The 19,576-nt window shown below is 40.8% G+C and overlaps 1 protein-coding gene across 1 annotated transcript in view; it reads left to right on the top strand.

Moving 5' to 3' along the window:
* The window catches only part of MYO15B (myosin XVB), a 214,696-nt gene that overhangs the window by 123,868 nt on the left and 71,252 nt on the right, over positions 1 to 19,576 (top strand). The window contains exons 23-26 of the mRNA XM_053722137.1: positions 3,099 to 3,208; positions 17,494 to 17,553; positions 17,997 to 18,072; positions 18,301 to 18,419. Coding sequence (XP_053578112.1) covers positions 3,099 to 3,208; positions 17,494 to 17,553; positions 17,997 to 18,072; positions 18,301 to 18,419 — 365 coding nt within the window. The remainder of the gene's footprint in view (positions 1 to 3,098; positions 3,209 to 17,493; positions 17,554 to 17,996; positions 18,073 to 18,300; positions 18,420 to 19,576) is intronic.

Below are 19,576 nucleotides of genomic sequence, written 5' to 3' on the forward strand. Positions count from 1 at the left end.
TCCAAATTCCTAAAGCAGAGGCAGCAGATCCATTTTATAGAAGACTTAGGACCGAATATACATTTATGGTTATTAAACATACAAACAATACATTTTATAGAAGATTTAGGACCGAATATACATTTATGGTTATTAAACATACAAACAATACATTTTATAAAAATGTCCAGTTGCAGAGGGACAGTTTCAGGGCAATGTCCCCACAAAGGACTCTTTTTATTTGTTGCCACCTTGTTTGCCCATCCACCAGAAGTCATTTTTATTTCCATTGTTTTCTAAAATGACAAAAAATATGTGACACATTTATAGTTCTGCTATTTACTGGGGGGGAGCAAAAATTGTGCAGAGGGGCACCAATTAGCCATTCCTGATATAAATAAATGTGAAAATATTAATATGAGATCAAAAAATTACAAAACAGCCCCTAGAACAAAATGCTGGACCTCTGTAACAATAAATTTGTCATAGTCTCTTGCTTAATATTTCTTATGCCGTTCCAGCACATTTTGCAGGAATATCCACTGGGGAAATGACAGTTCTGATGCAGCAATAAAAAATGATTTTATTCTGATGATTTAGTCCTGGATATAGAACCTGGAAGAGTTTTTGCACCAAGCATAATGCGCATCTATTAAAAGGACATGAAAATGATTCTTTCATGATTCACACAGAGAATGCAATTTTTAAAAAAGTTTCCAATTTACATCTTTTATCAAATTCGTTTTAATCTCATATTATTCTTTGTTGAAGAGATATCTAGATAGGTAGCGTGCACTACCTGGAGCACTACATGACAGGTAATAGTGCTGCCACCTTGTGCTTTTGCTAGATGAACTTACCTTCCTGCTTTTCAACAAAGGATAACAAGAAAACAAAGAAAATTTGAAATAAATGGGAAAGTTGTTTAAGCCCTTAATGACCACAGCACTTTTCCATTTTCTGTCCGTTTGGGACCAAGGCTATTTTTACATTTTTGCAGTGTTCGTGCTTTAGTTTTCCTCTTACTCATTTACTGTACCCACACATTATACAGTTTTTTTCGCCATTAAATGGACTTTCTAACTATACAATTATTTTCATCATATCTAATAATTTGCTATAATAAAAAATATAAAATATGAGGAAAAAATTGAAAAAAACACACTGTTTCTTATTTTGACCCCCAAAATCTGTTACACATCTATAACCACCAAAAAACACCCATGCTAAATAGTTTCTAAATTTTGTCCTGAGTTTATAAATACCCAATGTTTACATGTTCTTTGCTTTTTTTTGCAAGTTATAGGGCAATAAGTACAAGTAGCACTTTGCTATTGCCAAACCACTTTTTTTCAAAATTAGCGCTAGTTACATTGGGACACTGATATCTTTCAGGAATCCCTGAATATCCCTTGACATGTGTATATTTTTTTTATTTAGAAGACATCCCAAAGTATTGATCTAGCCCCATTTTGGTATATTTCATGCCACCATTTCACCTCCAAATGCGATCAAATAAAAAAATTGTTCACTTTTTCACAAATTTTTTCACAAACTTTAGGTTTCTCACTGAAATTATTTACAAACAACTTGTGCAATTATGGAATACATGGTTGTAAATGCTTCTCTGGGATCCTCTTTGTTCAGAAATAGCAGACATATATGGCTTTGGCGTTTCTTTTTGGTAATTAGAAGGCCGCTAAATGCCGTTTGCGCACCACACGTGTATTATGGCTAGCAGTGAAGAGTTTAACTAGGGAGCTTGTAGGGTTAATTTTAGCTTTAGTGTAGTGTAGTAGACAACCCAAAGTATTGATCTAGGCCCATTTTGGTATATTTCATGCCACCACTCCAAATGCGATCAAATAAAAAAAATTGTTCACTTTTTCACAAACTTTAGGTTTCTCACTGAAATTATTTACAAACAGCTTGTGCAATTATGGCATAAATGGTTGTAAATGCTTCTCTGGGATCCCCTTTGTTCAGAAATAGCAGACATATATGGCTTTGGCGTTGCTTTTTGGTAATTAGAAGGCCGCTAAATGCTGCTGCGCATCACACGTGTATTATGGCTAGCAGTGAGGGGTTAATTAGGTAGCTTGTAGGGAGCTTGCAGGGTTAATTTTAGCTTTAGTGTAGAGATCAGCCTCCCACCTGACACATTACACCCCCTGAACCCTCCCAAACAGCTCCCTTCCCTCCCCCACCCCACAAATGTCCCCGCCATCTTAAGTATTGGCAGAAAGTCTGCCAGTACTAAAATAAAAGCTATCTTTTAATTTTTGTAAAAATTTTTTGGCATATTTACATATGCTGCTATGTAGGATCCCCCCTTAGCCCCCAACCTCCCTGATCCCCCCCAACAGCTCTCTAACCCTCCCCCTCTAACTTATTAGGAGCCATGTTGGGTACTGTCAGCTGTCTGCCAGTACCCAGTTTACACAAAAAGATGATTTTTTTAAATTTATTTTTTTATTTTTTCTGTAGTGTAGCTTCCCCCCCCTAAGACCAAACCCTCCACCCCCTCCCAGATCCCTTAGATTACTTTTATTTTTATTTCCCTCCCCCCTCTCTCCCACTTTTCTAAAAAAAACATTTTCTGTAGTGTAGCAGTTCCCACCCACTTCCGCACTCGCGCATCCATGTGCGCTCCCGGCTAACCCGCTCCCTATCCCGCCCCCCTCTGCGCCATCGATGTCCGGTACAGAGAGGGCCACAGAGTGGCTCTCTCTGCATCGGATGGCCAAGGAGGGTTATTGCAGTGATGCCTCGATATCGAGACATAACTGCAATAACCGGAAAGTGGCTGGAAGCGATCAGGATAGCTTCCATCGCTTTCAAAGACCGACGATGGGCAGGGTACGTCCTCGGTCGTTAAGGGTATTTTTTTGGAGGACGTATCCTGCACGTTGTTTGTTGTTAAGGGGTTAAAATTGTAAATTCTATCTGAATCATGAAAGAAAAAATGTGGGTTGTATGTCCCTTTAAGGAGACGTATAATATTCATAAGAAAAATAACTTTTGGCAGAAACTGTGCATCTGATATTTGAAGGATTCCGCACTCAAAGTGCTTATTTGTTTATTTTCCCACACTTTTTTTTCACGGTATCGCTATTCAGGACGTATCCTTGACAGTGACAACACCATGAAGTCCTATTTAAGCAAATTGGATGCCAGCGTATTTTTCTCATACAGTGATGTGACGTGGAGACTGCATGTGCGCAAAGAGGTAACATCAGTCATTTTTTCCTGCTTCAAGTAGAAAACTGCTTCACTACTCCTCCAGTAACATCTATAGTTTTGTTAAGTAGCCAATACATGAAATCTGACACATCAAAGAACCTATTTGCTACGCTTGAAATAAATGTATATGTCAGTGGCCGCATTCAGGCAGCGCTCAGGAGCTAGTGGAGGAGGCGCTTTACTTCCAACGATGAAGTGGCGCTAGATGATGTCACAAGCAAGGGAGCTTGAAAAACGTTTGCATGTGCAAAGGGATCTGCTGCACAATAATGGACTTTGCGCATGCGAACGTTTTTTCTAAGCTCCCTTGTAGCATTGTTACACAACACCGTTGTTACGCCGAGAATGGTTTCCCCAGTGTTTCTGGTTTCTCCTGCCTCTCGGCAAACATCGGAACTCTGACCCACATCCATTCAGCTGCTCTCTGCTCAGCCCCTGTAGCTTATCCTGCCCCATTCAGCTAATAATAAAGATATAAGGGCTGCAGCTCCCATCACTCACATGGGGCAGGTTAAGCTACAGGGGCTGAGCTGAGAACAACTGAATGGAGGGGGGTCGGAGTTCCGATGTTTGCCGAGAGGGAGGGGAAACCAGAAACACTGGGGAAACAATTCTCGGCATAACACCGGATAAGCCTGACAGCAGCATTTAGTACAGGGCAAAGTGGGGATACGTTAAGTAACCTATCTGCACGTTAAAGGGACACTGAACCCAAAAATTGTGTTTTGTAATTCAGAGAGAGCATGCAATTTTAAGCAACTTTCTAATTTACTCCTATTATCAATTTTTCTTTGTTCTCTTGCTATCTTTGTTTGAAAAAGAAGGCATCTGTGCTTTTTTTGGGTTCAGTACTCTGGACAGCAATTTTTTATTGGTGAATTAATTTATCCACCAATCAGCAAGGACAACCCAGGTTGTTCACCAAAAATGGGCGGCATCTAAACTTACATTTTAAATAAAGATACCAAGAGAATGAAGAAAATTTGATAATAGGAGTAAATTAGAAAGTTGCTTAAAATTGCATGCTCTATCTGAATCATGAAAGAAATTTTTTGGGTACAGTGTCCCTTTAAGTAACCTCTCCACTTTGCCCTGTACTAAATGCTGCTGTCAGGCTTATCCATCTCTCCTGTCCCTCCTCTGCTGCTTATAAAAACATGGCAGCCTCCACAGCAACACGTGTGTGCGGAGGCTGCCATGTTGCCAAGCGTCTGAGCTTGCTCTGAAAAGTCCCAGCTTTTCCAGCACGCTGGAAGCGCTGGGACTTACGTCAGCAGAGCGCTCAAAAAACGCCCAGCCTCTCACTTACAAGTGTGAAGAAAACTCTCCAAGCGAGTCCCAGTTCGCTTGGAGCGCTGCCTGAACGCAGTGTAGAATGTTTTTTCCCCCAATATTTTTTATTGAGTTTTCAAACATGTAAATACCGGTTGACATAATTTCACAAAGGTTTGCAAACTGTGGTTACTGGAATTCTTTCAGTGGTGGTAACATTTTTACAAACAAAAATCACTTTGGGGAGCTTGATGCCCCTGTTTCCGCGCAAGCCTTCAGGCTCGCCGGAAACAGAAGTAATGAAACAGCGGTCTAAAGACTGCTGCTCCATAACTTGTCCGCCTGCTCTGAGGCAGCGGACAGAAATTAATCTGATCGAATACGATCGGGTTGATTGACACCCCCTGCGAATCTGCAGGGGGCGGCATTGTATAAGCAGTTCACAAGAACTGCTGGTGCAATGATAAATGCCAACAGCGTATGCTGTCGGCATTTATCGATGTGCAGCGAACATGATACGCTACGTCATATCATGTCGGCTCGCACTATGATAAATCTACCCCTTAGTCTTTGCAGCAAGTGTAATTAACAGTCTTTGGCTTCCTGATACAGTTTAAGTTGCTGTATTTCTTGGAAGGATGTCTGAAGAGATTTATATAATTTCTTTTGAAACAATTGAACTGATTCAACTTAAACAATAAACATAGAGAAACATATGAATCGAATAGTGCGTACTAAAGGTTCTTACGTTAACAGAATGTACATCTAGTTATTACTTATCCATTTACCATGACTATGATTACAGTTTTCCAAACAGTTTCGTGTTCATGAAGGGGATAGTAATAGAGGGTGTTGTGTGTTTGATGTTTCGTACTGTACTTTACTTTATGGGGGGTGTCAATGGAGCTTATTAGCGACTCCCAGTAGAATCTAACATCTAAAAATAGAGAGAGTTTGTTAGGTTTGTAGAAACCATAATGTTCTAAGGGTATAGTCTCCGTAACCTATAATAACCATTGTTGTTGTGTAGGTATTTGTGTAGACTTCCAGTGTTGTGCAACTAGTAGCCTGGCGCTATTTAAGCTCATTTGAATTAGGATAGAAAGTATTTTGCATTTGCAGTCTGGGCTGTTATTTAATAGGGCAACTTCAGGTGTCAATTTGAAGTCTGGGCTTATCACTGTCTGGAGAGTTAGTTCTATGGACTACCAAAAGGGAGTTATTTTAGGGCATTTCCACCATGTGTGCGACATGGTTCCTATTTCCCCACAACCTCTCCAACACATTGGGGAGGAAGAGGGGTATATTTTATTTAGTCTGGCTGGTATTAGATACCAGCGGAGAAGTATCTTAAAATTAATTTCTATTATTCGAGTTGAGGTAGATGATTTGCAAGTGTTATTATATATTTTCCTCCAGTCTTTCTCCTCTAATTGTAGATTTAGTTCTCTTTGCCAATGAGTTGTATATGTGGGGAGTGTGGGTAGGCGTACTCTGCCAAGTGTGTTTTTAGCAAGTGAGAGGGTGCCTCTAACTGGTATAGCTGATAAGCATAGTTGCTTAAATGATGTAGGGGGTCTGACTATGCTTTCCTTGAACTGGTTGTTGTGGATAAAGTGGTTTAGTTGACAATACTTGAGCCACAATGTAAAGGCTTTGTTCGAGAAGGGTGATAATGGCGGGAAGATACCATGTGACTTTAGTTTTCCCTAAGGGTTCATATCCACCTGTAAGTTCCATGTTGGGTGATATCAGAGTTAGTGGAGACTGTGGAGTAGAGAGTTCTGGGAGCTGTTGTATTTTTATTATTATTCTTTATTTATAAAGCGCCAACAGATTCCGCAGCGCTGCCCATGGGTACAAGGATTAAAAGTACAATGGAGAAACAATACAATAAGAGACAAAATTTTACAGACAAATACAGGGGGAATTGAGGGCCCTATTCCCCTGAGAACTTACAATCTAGATGGGTGGGATGGGAAACAGGAGGTGTGGACTGCAAAGGTGAGAATGATATTAGTGAGGAGATAGATGAGGGCAACTGTTGGGTCGGGTGATAAGCTTCCCTGAACAAAAAGGTCTTTAGGGAACGTTTAAAGGAGGAGAGGTTAGGGGAAAGTCTAACAGCTTGAGGAAGTGCGTTCCAGAGGGTTGGTGCCGCACGAGAGAAGTCCTGTAGTCTAGCATTAGAGAAGGTGATGGTAGAGGACGCAAGAAGCAGGTTATTGTTGGATCTTAGGGGACGGGCTGGAGTATATTTGTTGATGAGTGAGGACAGGTAGGGTGGGGCAGCATTGGTGAGGGCTTTGTAGGTCAGGGTGAGAATTTTGTATTTAATTCTGCTGTGAATGGGGAGCCAGTGAAGGGACTCACAGAGAGGTGCAGCAGAAATAGAGCGTCGAGAGAGGTGAATTAGCCTTGCAGATGCATTTAGGATGGGTTGAAGGGGAGAGAGGTGGGAGAGAGGGAGGCCAGATAGTAAGTTATTACAGTAGTCAAGTCGGGAAATTACCAGGGAGTGGATTAGCTGTTTAGTAGTTTCAGCACTCAGAAACGGACGAATTTTGGAGATATTGCATAGGTGGTTGTGGCAGGATGAAGAGAGCAATTGGATGTGGGGAATGAAGGACAGCTTTGAGTCAAGTGTGACTCCGAGGCAGCGGACTTGGGGTGATGGGGAGATAGTGGTGCCGCCAACAGTGATGGAAAAATTAGAAACTGGAGTAGAGTTAGAGGGGGTATTAGAAGTAGTTCTGTCTTGGACATGTTTATTTTTAGGTGGTGAGAGGCCATCCAGGAGGAAATGCCAGATAAGCAGTCGCTGATGTGAGAATTGACAGAAGTAGAGAGTGCAGGCGTAGAAAGGTAGATCTGGGTATCATCAGCATAGAGGTGATAGTTGAAGCCATAGCTGTTGATGAGTTTACCCAGTGAAGCAGTGTAAATAGAGAAGAGTAGAGGACCCAGGACAGAGCCTTGAGGTACTCCAACAGACAGAGGCAATGGAGAAGAGGAGTCAACGGCAAAAGAGATGGAGAAGGATCTGTTAGAGAGATAAGAGTGAATCCAGGAGAGGGCAGTGTCACAGAGCCCAAGAGAGCTGAGAGTCTGTAGGAGAAGGGGATGGTCAACAGTGTCAAAGGCAGCAGAGAGGTCAAATAAAATGAGTATAGAGTAGTAGCCTTTATTTTTAGCAAAAAGGAGGTCGTTAGTAACCATGGTGAGGGCAGTCTCAGTTGAGTGTTGGGGATGGATGCCAGATTGCAGGGGGTCGAGCAATGAGTTGGAGGGTTAGGCGATCAAAAGCTAGTTTTTCAAGGATTTTTGAAGCTAGCGGAAGCAATGCTATGGGGCGGTAGTTTACAGGAGAGTTATGGTCAAGGGAGGGATTTTTGAGGATGGGGTGACCTTTGCATGTTTGAAAGAGGCAGGGAATGAGCCAGTAGAAAGGGATAGGTTGAATATATGAGTAAGAGCCGGAGTGAGGGTGGGAGACGGAGAAGATATTAGATGTGAAGGAATAGGGTCAAGTGGGCAGGTAGTGAGGTGTGAGGAAGACACTTCACTCTCAGTGGTTGGGAGAAGGGTGCAGAGAGCTGCAGAGGGGGTGACTGGGTGCGAAGTTGGGAGATTGCAGGCTAGTGTTGGGATGTTTCTTTGGATGGTATGTGTTTAATTGAAAAAGTAGTCAGTCAGGTCTTGAGCACTGAATGCAGATGAGGGGGCTGGTGCAGGTGGGTAGAGGAGAGATTTGAAAATGGAGAAGAGTCTTTTAGGGTTTGAGGAGTGAGTGGATATAAGAGAAGAGAGGTAGGTTTGCTTAGCTAGGTGAAGGGCAGAGATGTAAGAGTGAAGAATTAACTTATAGTGCATGAAATCAGGTTCAGAGCGGGAGTGCCAGGTCTGGATCTGACGACGTGGGGCTTTGCAAAGTTGGAGCGGAGCGAGAGTGTCAAGTGCAAAGGAGAGGGTTTTATTATAGTGGGTTATAGCAAGGTCAGGGCAGGATATCATGGAAGTGTGGGGGAGGCGTATTTGAATAAGGTTGGAGAGTTGGGAAGGGTCTACAGTGTGCAGATTTCTACAGGTGGGGGGGGGTGAGGGGGGAAGTAGGTTTAGCCTGTATATTAAGATTAAAGGTGAGCAGATGGTGGTCTGAGATGGGAAATGGGCAACAGGCAACATCAGGGAGAGAGCAGAGATAGGAGAATACCAGATCAATAGTGTCCATCACCGTGGGTAGGGAATAGGGTGTATTGTGAGAGGCTGAAAGAGTTAGTGAGTGAGATAAGTTTGGAGGCAGCAGGGGCAGATGGGTTGTCAATGGGGATGTTGAAGTCCCCCAGAATTAGAGTAGGTGTATTTGTAGAGAGAAAGTAAGGAAGCCAGGCAGCGAAGTTGTCAAGGAATTGGGAGGTTGGTTCAGGGGGGCGATAGATAACTGCCACTTTGAGAGAGAGGGGGGTGAGCAGGTGAATGCAGTGGACTTCAAAGGAAGAAAAGGAGAGTGATGGAAATGGAGATAGGTACTGATAGGAGCAGGAGGAGGAGAGTAAGATGCCAACACCACCACCATGTCTCTCACCTGGCCTAGGTGTGTGACTAAAGTGGAAACCACCATGTATGAGAGCAGCAATGGAAGTAGTGTCAGAGGAAGATAGCCAGGTTTCAGTAATTGCTAAAAGGTTGAAAGCATTGGAAACAAACAGGTCGTGAACAGTTGTAAGTTTGTTACAGACAGAGCGAGCATTCCAGAGGGCACAAGAGAAGGGAGGGAATAGGTGCTGTGGGTTAATGGAGATGACATTGTTGGTATTGCGTGACCTAGAGTTTTTGCAGTGGGAGATAGGCCGAGTGTAAAAGTGTGGTGATTGCTGCAGGGCCAGGGTTAGGAGAGACATCACCAGCAGCAAGCAGTAGTAGGAGTGTGAGTGACAGAAGGTGAGAGTGAGACGTGAAGGAGCGGGTATGATTAGACACAGGAGAGTTAGAGGGAGAAGTGTTTCTAAGGAAACAGAGTAGTTCATGAGAGGACAGCATAGGGGATGAGAGAAGGGAGGGTGTGATATTGATAGGGTGGGGGTTGTTGTTATAGGGACATGCAGTGAGTTTTAGGAGAAGGGCAAACAGAGTGAGCAGAAAAGACATAGATAGCATTGTGTAGAAGTTTAGTTATTTAGTTTACCTGTTAGTGGGACTGCAGTTTCCACCTCCAGTGAGTAACTCTGCCACTTTTAACAGAGCCACTTAGAATCAGAGAGCCACGGCTCAAATGAGCCTTAGGCCTGCTGTATGTAGCAGTAAGAGTAATGAACTGATTCTAGGGAACTGCAGAATCAGTTCATTACTCTTACTGCTACATACAGCAGGCCTAAGGCTCATTTGAGCCATGGCTCTCTAACTTTCATCCATCCTGCCCCCCCTCTAATTTGCAAGTGTGTAACTCCTGGCTAGCTAAACAGTGTTTAGCTATCCAGGTGTTACACACTTGCAAATTAGAGGTGGGGGGCAGGATGGATGAAAGTTAGACAATATCTGATAAAATGATTAAAATGATTACAGGTAGACAAATGGAGACAGAGGAAATGGTTACCAGAGGAATTTCGCAGAAATTAAACGGGTGTTTAAAAGCAGTCAGGGAGGCAGAAGCAGTTAGACATACCAGAGGAATCTAGTAGAAATTAAAGGGGCGTTTAAAAGCAGTCAGGGAGGCAGAAGCAGCTAGACATACCAGAGGAATCTAGTAGAAATTAAAGGGGCGTTTAAAAGCAGTCAGGGAGGCAGAAGCAGTTAGACATACCAGAGGAATCTAGTAGAAATTAAAGGGGCGTGTTGTACTAAGTAGTCCCATGTTCCAAATATGTGTTTGTAAAAAGGTGATTTCTGACATATGGGGGGTCTAAGGTTCTTAGGGATCCAGCAAATGGACCCAGGTTTAGGGGCTCTGAGGATTTGGGAATCTAGTGAGACCCAAGCATTTGCGTCTCTTTTATAATGTCAATCCAGTACATGCTGGAGAACTATAGAGTGGTAATATGTTTATAGTTTCGGGGCTCCTAGGCCTCCCGCTCGGAGAGGGCGATACATGGTGGATGCATTTATGTGAGGTCGTATTCGGCCCCAGCTAAATAGGTTAATAGACTTTTAGAGTTGTTGGAGAAAATGTCTAGGCAATGTCAGTGGTATAGTCTGAAAGATATAGAGTATTCTTGGGAGGATTGTCCTCTTTATTGCTTGGATTCTGCCCCACCATTATATCAGTTTATCCTGCCAAGTGCGTAGGGTGTGTTGTATAGAGTTTTGTAGTGCTTTGTAGTTAGCGTCAAATAGTTGTGGTAGTTTGGGGGTTAGCAGTACTAGATATTTTAAGTGAGAGTTTTGTGGTTTATAGGGGCATATAGTCTTAATGGTGTTGAATTCTTTTGAGGTCAATGATACATTAAGGATTTCCGATTTTTTTTTTTTTGTTAATTAAGAAGTTGGATAATTTGCCAAATGTTTAAAATTCCTAAAAAAGCGCTGATAAAGATTGGAGGGGGTATTTCAATGTAAGCAGGACATCATCCGCAAACATTGATACTTTATAGTTATTTGGACCTATTGTAATGTCTTTTATTTCTGGGTTTATCCTTATGTGTGACGCTAAGGCTTCCATTGTACAAAGAGGATGGGGTATAGTGGGCAGCCCTGTCGTATTCCATTTGCTCTTGGGAAGCTATGGGATAGTACTCCATTAACTTTACTTTGGCTGTTAGTCTAGAATAAAGGCCTTTTCTGCATCAGTGGAAACCAGGACAGTAGGGATTTTATTTGTCGTGACGTACTCCATCAGATGTAAAGCTCTGATGGTGTTGTCTCTGGTCTCCCTGAGCGGAACAAAGCCTGCTTGGTCCACATGTTATTTCTCTTATCCAGTACTTTTGCGTAGATTTTATTATCCCCATTCAGTAGCGAAATTGGACGGTAGCTACTGGGATCAGTTGGGGGCTTTCCTTCTTTGGGGATTACGGTTATGTGCGCTTCTAATTACTGAGGTGAGAGGTGTTCCCTATCATCCAAAGAGTTAAATAGATTCGCCAAGTGTGGCCCTAGTATTTGCTGGAATTGTTTATAATAGGTATTAGTTAAACCATCTGGGCCTGGACTTTTTTGAAAGGGGAAGCTTTTGATCGCTGCTTTCTTGTGGTGTAATGGGATCCTCCAGTGATTTGGCTAAGGAGTCCGGTATTGTTGGTAAGTGTGATTCTTCTAAATATTGGTCAATGTGTAGGTGGGTTTGTGCATGGTCATTAGGGGGGATATTGTATAAAGCAAGATAGTAAGCGCTAAAAGTGTTTGCGATTTCTTTGCAGTCAAAGGTCTCTTTGTTAGCGGGGGTCACCATTTTATGTATATAATTTACATATGTCCTTTTCTTAAGTGCTTTAGCAAGCAATGAGCCTGCTCTATTACCTTCTATGAAGTACAGCTTTTTGAGGTAGTATGCTTTCCTATGTGTTTCCCTATTTAAGAGAAGTCTTGTCTTATGGAGTTTGTCGGAGTTCTCTGAGTTAGATGGGTCTAGCATATGAGTGTGTTCTGCGTCCCGTAATAGGTTTAGTAGGTGAACATGCGTTGTATGATTTAATAAGGATTGCTTTTTGTTTAAGGAATTCTCCCCTAATGACCGCCTTATGTGCCTCCCAGATTATTCCTGGGGAGGATTGTGGTGATTGGTTGTGCTGGAAGTATTCTGTTAGGGCTCTGGATACTTTGTCTAAAATTTGAGGCTGGAATAAGAGAGTGTTATCTAACTTCCAGCAGAAATCCGTAGTTGGTCGTTCGGGCCATTCAAGGTTTAATGATACAGAGGAGTGGCCGAACCATGGGGTTGGTTCAATATCAGAATCGCACGTAAGTGCTAGTCCTGTTTGATCTATGCAAATATAGTAAAATCTGGAGTATATTTTGCATGGGTTAGAGAAGAAAGAGTACTTTTTTGGGTCGGGTGTTGAATTCTCCAGACATCTAAAAGGGTGACTGATCTAAGGCATTGCATGATTATTTTGAGGGTTTTCTGTGTCTGTGAGCTTTTAGCTTGTGAGCAGTCTAATATGTGGTTTAGGACGACATTAAAATCCCCTGCTAGAATTGTAGTACCTTTAGCTACTTCTAATAGTTTGCCGGTTAGGCGTGTAAAGAAACGTGCTTGTCCTTTGTTTGGGGCATATATATTTTCTAGGGTGACTGGTTTGTTAAATAGGCTTCATACTAGAATTAGGTATTGACCTTCTGGGTCTGAGTGTGTAGAGAGGGTGTAGAAAGGTATTAAGATGCCCACCCCGTTTCTTTTTTTATTTGTATATGAGTTGAAATAACTAGTAGGGTAGAATTTGGATGAGAATTTGGGTTCTGAGTCTCGTCTGAAGTGGGTTTCCTTTATAAAGATGATGTCACTGTTGTGTTTATGGAACCAATTTAGGGCTATTGATCTTTTTGTTGGTAAGTTTAAGCCTTTGGTATTTTGTGTTAGTATTTTTAGTTTGCGTGAGGTCATTTTGCTGGTTTAGAGGACACTTGCTGGCTTCTAATTAGTGTTAGTAGAGCTAGAGGTAGAAGGAACTGTAATGTGATTATATATCGGTTTCTTTTAGGAAGACCTGTTTGTTTCTCGCCGCCTGCGAGTATGACAAGTTATGTAGGCAAATATGAGGCGTCCAATGGTTTTAGTTCATAATGTAACCCTGTTCATGGTGTGATGTTGTCGTGTACATAATAGAACCTTAGAGTCTAGCATTGAGATAAAGCTAGTTAAGTGAGCATATTCAATTTCAGTTTCAACAGTAATAACAATAACACCAACAGTAAAAAATAATGCATATATTCATATACAAATATATTCATATACAAATATCAAAATAAGGGGGATACATCGTAGTTCGCAGTAGATTGCAAAGTAGTATCTGCTACTTCTTTATAACACGTTATAAAACAATGTAAAGAAATAGTGAGAATCCCAGTAAAAACAATTTTAACTTTTCCAGTCATTGTTCTATAGTTGGGGCAACTGAACTTAAAGCGACAATTAGACTTTAAATTGGAGCATACTTACTTCCACAGGTAGATCAGTGGCGGTTTGCTCCTGAGCAGGTGGCCTAATTGTAGAAGCGGTAATGAGGATTACCTAAAGTAAGAGTTAAACTGTCATTAGGAGGTTTATGGATATTCAAGCAGGGTTAAAGTCAGAGGCCTGAGGGCTAGGTGTGGGGTTGGCCCTTTTCCTGTTTACTTTACTCCAGCTGTTCCTTTGGGGTTTAGGGTCATTTGGTGGGTGGTAGTTCCTCGAAGATGATGGTAGATCCAGGGATAGTAAAGGTGGTTGCGGAATGTTGAGTTGCTTGCAGAAGCTGCCTAAATCGTTGGGCGTTCTGTAAGTGGCAACTTGTGAACCCTGCAGGACTTTAATACAAAACGGGAAGCCCCACCTGTATGGAATTTTTAGGTCCTGCAGGTGTGTGGTTAGATATTTAGCTTCTCTTCTTCTATTTATTGTGATGGTGCTCAAATCACGTAAATTTGTATACTGTCGTATGTGATTTGGCGCATTTTCCTGGATGCATCCATTATCTTTTCTCACTTTAAGATATTGTCCCTAGAGGGTTTATCCTCTGGTTGCTTCGGCCTCAGGGCTCTGTGTGCCCTTTCCAAAGGCATGTTGGGGAGGTCCTTGGTTTGCAATAAGAATTGAAATAGTCCTTGTAGGTAGTGGGGGATTTGATTTGGCGACATTTTTTCAGATACTCCACGTATCCTGACATTATTTCTTTGCCCCCTATTATCAAGGTCATCCAGTTTTAGTTGCATCTGTTGTATTAGTGAGCCTTGGGTTTGCATGGTTTGGTTTTGTATATCAGCATGACTATTTATTACTACTACGTCTTCTTCAAGGTGTGCGACTCTATCGCCTAGTTCAGAGAGATCGGTTTTCACCTCCGTGAGGCCATCCTTAATCATTTTCCCCAAGTGTGTAAGGAAAGAAGCAAGGTCTGTCTTTGTAGGCAGGTTATCTATATCTGCTCTTGTAAGTGGCTCACATTCTTGCTGGGTAGGTGTGATAGGTTCCGTTTCTGAGGACATTGTACCTTGCTCTTGTGAGGTTGGTGGGTCTTCGTCCGTTGATTCTAGTACCTTGAAGAAGTTGTTTAATTTTGTTGCTGTGGATGTGTTATCCTGCCTAGGGGTTCTTCTGGAAGTCATTGTGTTTAGTAATATAGAGAGCGTTTAGTTTTATTATAAAACTATTAGTATAGATATACAGTTTGTGTATACAGATATTTTTACTGCATAGTGCCCCTGAAGCATTAGTACCTTAAAGTATATGTTGTGGGTAAGGTTGTTTATCAGTCGTGTGCAGTGTCCACAGCTTGCACTTCTGGTGTGGGTATATAGGTCAATCTCCACTATCAGATATCGTGCGTGTATAGGGATAAAGTGCTTGCACTGATTTGTTAGGCATGTTCAGCTAACAGAGTTATTTAGATATACTCTATTTTAGTGCACTTACTGTGCTCACCTCTGTAACATTTGCTTACTTCCTCACGGTTGCTTTTATCTGCTGCCGTTTTTTGTAATGAGCATATCAGCGGCGCTATTAAAAGGCTGTGACAACGAGGTTATCACTTTTGGAGACTGTCGTTTGCGGTTTAACCGCAGTTTGAGCTGTGTCACATGGTCAGGCCCTTCTAGTATAACAGTCCTCTCGCTCTACTATGGTATTTGTGAGCCAGACATTTTCACTGGGTTTTAGTGGTCAGTGAGATTATAAAGTAGGTGGCAGGGCTTATCTCTGCAGTTAATCTTGCAATAGGTGTATTATGCTGTTTGGCTTTTTCTCCTGTTAACTAGGATCTAGGATGTCATGAGCTGGGTGTTGGCTGTAGATTAGGCAGAGATCCAGAAGTGTGTGTAAGAGTGGGTCTAGTGTGGTCTTGGCTGGCCTTTGTCAAGCAGAGGGTATAAATTGTGGCTGTGTCCACTTTGTTGGTAGAGGGCCTAAAAGCTTGGTGCTGAATGAGGCTTTTTAATATGAGCTTTTTTTATCAGGCTGATGAAAGGCTAACAAGGACCTTTATGGTGCTGAGGACTATGGTGCGATGCAGAACCACTACCCATTGTGGCTATAAGATAATAGGCCCTTCAATTGTGCGATTATATTGTTGTGCGACCTTACATTTTGCTAAATAAAGTTCTGCGTGGATCGCGAGCACTGGATGCGGTGTCAAAGAGCTACAATTAGATGCCAGGATCGGCGTGAGTCCCTCGAGGTAGATGCGGCCCTCAATCTGTCTGTCAAGTGCAGCTGTCAGTCGGTGGGTCTCTGCTGCAGTTAAAGGTAGCTCATGCGTACAATTTGTGACCCCACATTATCGTCAGTTCAGGTAACTGGGCTGAGTAGTGGCAGGTTTTGGATAGTTCATGTCGGGATCTTCAAAAAAGCGCCGCGATCACGAACATCTGCACATTCCGCTGCTCCTCCGCTTTACTGTGTTTATCTCTGGAATCCGATTAGATACCGAAACAATAGTCACCTCCTCTTCATCTCTGAGGTTTCCGGAGCTTTTATCGTCGTGTTTCGTTTCTGGTAATTGTGGGTGTATGTCTGGGATCTGCCTTGGAAATGCAGTAAAGCTCGGAGCATTACTTTTAAGCAGCCATGATGGGCAATGGCCGGCTCCGCCCCCCTTAGAATATATGTTTTTTATAGCAAAGTAGTCTCTCTAAATAGAATGAGCGCCATCTCAAAAACCTCTCAGACAGACCAATAGGCACGTTCTGCAGTGTTTTTCACTTTCCAACTTTACTTCTATTATCTAATTTGCTTTATTCACTTTTTATCCTTTGTTGAAAAGCATATATAAATAGGCTCATTAGCTGCTGATTGGTGACTGTACATAGATGCCTTGTGTGATTAGCTCACCCATGTGCATTGCTATTTATTCAACAAAGGATATCAAAATAAATAAGCAAATTAGATAATAGAAGTAAATTGGAATGTTTTTAAAAATAGTATTCTCTATCTGAATCATGAAAGAAAAAAATTGGGTTTTCATGTCTCTATAAACTTTAGCCAATCATGCAGAATTCCTAAATGTTCTATTTCCCTTGTAATGTACCTCATCTCGCATTCACGTATCGTTACTTTAAATCTGACAAAGTTACCTGGTTTTTCTTTAACTTTTTAGAGGTTTATTTCTTTATTTTTGCATATGCTAGAGTGCACTGGTTTATAGAGGGTCTATTTTCCCCGTTGTAATAATTGTGTTCTGCATTATTATAAAAGCGTTTTTGTGATGCTGGAATCCGGCTATGTGGTGAGGAATTATTGCGAGATACATGGGCGGGTACAAATCTGTTTGAATTACATCATTTTTAAGTAGTGATATTACAGTAAAGTTTTTCAGCAAAAAGTTTCACAAAGTTTTTTTTTTTTAATTATTATTATTAAAGGGACAGTCTAGTCAAAAATAAACTTTCATGATTCAGATAGGGCATGTAATTTTAAACAACTTTCCAATTTAGTTTTATCATCATTTCCTTTGTTCTCTTGGTATTCTCAGTTGAAAGCTAAACCTAGGAAGGCTCATATGCTAATTTCTTAGCCCTTGAAGGCCGCCTCTTATCTGAATGCATTTTGACATTTTCTCACAACTAGAGAGCGTTAGTTCATGTGTGCCATATAGATAACGTGCTCACGTTCGTGGAGTTTCCTAGGAGTCAGCACTGATTGGCTTAAATGCCAATCACTGAGGTGAAAAGTATATTAATATAACTGTGTTGGTTATGCAAAACTGGGGAGTGGGTAATAAAGGGATTATCTATCTTTTTAAACAATACAAATTTTGGTGTAGACTATCCCACTAGGTCAGTGCAATGGCCCATTATGAGGGTGGCATCTTTGAAATTTGAAATTCTTCAATTCAATTTCTCCTCCACTTAATTATATTCTATTTTTTTATACAGGTCTTCTATCCCAAAGAAAAATTTAGTCACCCGTACTACCTGAACCTGCTATGTGAACAGGTGAGAGTGACAGGGAGTGGGTTGTGCCAAATTGTAGAAAGAGACGTGATTTTAGTGGTGAAATCGTTTTTTGTGTGTTAGATCAGAATGAACATTTTGGAACGTAATTTACTAAAAACACATTTTACAGTACAGCATCCCTTTAAGGAAATGAAAGGCTGATAGTCAGGGTCAATTTAGTTTTACAGGTCATTCTAATAAAGTAATGGGGTGGATGAAACATAAAATGCATTTAAGTATAACATGTATTGACTACATAGTGTATGCTGTTGTGCAGCCCTTATAGTTAAAAATAAGACATCCTTTTTAAAACTACTAACTTGCATAGGAAACTGTTCATGGATTATATAACCCCTTTAAGGAAATGCATTCGGGTTCCATTATGTGGTTTGTTTCTAATTCTTGAATTATATGAATGCTTAAATCTCTTTTTTCTCCCACAGATAATACGAGACACATTTTCTGATTCTGGAATCCGACTAACTCGGGACGAAAGGAGAAAGATGAAAGACTTACTTAGTGAGTATAATTCTTATAAAGCTACAACAAGGAACAATCTCGGTATTATTTAGTGGTGTATGTCCCTTTAAGAGATGTGAGGACGGTTGTTTATTTATAAGGTTTTTGAGATGACAAGGGTAGAAAAAGGGGTGGGCTTGAGTATTATAATGATGAATAGTAAAGGATAATTTGATTATGGAATGTTCCTGGATTTGATATATTTTGTGATATTTTCTGTATGTGTAGATGATTTCCGTGTGGGAGGTGATGCAAAATCTATAACTGAGGACAACATTAAGAAGCGCATTGTAATTTCTGCACGGGACAACTGGGAGAATTACTTCTCACGCCTCTTTCCTGTCAGTGTAAGTGTAGACATGGGAGGGGCGTGATTATGTGTATTATTGCAGCAAAGGTGAAATGATATTGTTCTGTTCTAAATGCTACAAAATTATAGTATCACTGGTGAGAGGACCAGAGAGTACGTCAGAAGCATCTATCTATGTATAAAATCCTCCATAGCAAAATAACGCATTACATTCAATACAACTCACTTGTGTTCTATCCAGAGTATAGTCAAAATGAAACTCATACAATTTTAAACAACTTTCCAATTTATTTATATTATTACATTTTCTTTGTTTTCTTTGTGTTCTTTGTTGGAAAGTAAACCTAGGTACGCTTAGGAGAAAAAAAATGCACAACAATGAGCTAGCTGTTGATTGGTGGCTGCATATATATATGCCGTCAATGGTAGACATGTACACTGGCAATTGGGTAGAAAAGATAGATGAAATGAGCCTCAATGATTTTTAAAATCACCTTGCCTGAATGCTGAACCCTGAGAAATATGCCCAGGCGCCAACAGTGAGGAGGCTAAGGTTAGGTATATGAATAAACTCTGTCGTGTGCTACAAATATGTGGTAAAAATGTTAAAACAATTTATTGTACAGAAGTAGAGATAAAACATAAAAGAGAATGGTAAAATGCAATACTTCATAAAAACACAATATTACATGTGCATGGATCCACGCTAATAAAATAAAATATAATATGAATAAAATCTTGAGAGCATAAACACATAGGAGAAGTAATCTCGTTAGAGATAATTTAACATGTAAAAGTGGATGATATAAATACAATTCAATGGCAATAATTCAATGGCAATAATTCAATTGACAATAAAAATATAAAAATAGACACGAATGAAGAAAAATGAGAATATAAAAATATAAAAATATATAAAAATGTGACGGTGCTCCAATGTCCAAAAAAGCAATGTGACAATGTTCCAATATTGAATGTTCCAAAAATAAAGAAATCAGTGTAAATCCTGTGTTTGGGAAATGCAAAGGAAGAAAAAATGCAAAAGAAGAAAAAATAGAAAAAAATGTGGAATAAATGTGTCAATCCTTAGTTCTCTGGGTAACTGAAATAAAGTAAGGGAAAAAAGGATGTAGAGTGAAATCCCTGTGTTCAGTGTTGTTGTCCTTGTCTCTTAGTGTGTGATGTCCTTGTCCC

This window comes from Bombina bombina, chromosome 1 (assembly GCF_027579735.1).
Source record: "Bombina bombina isolate aBomBom1 chromosome 1, aBomBom1.pri, whole genome shotgun sequence".
Taxonomy (NCBI): domain Eukaryota; kingdom Metazoa; phylum Chordata; class Amphibia; order Anura; family Bombinatoridae; genus Bombina; species Bombina bombina.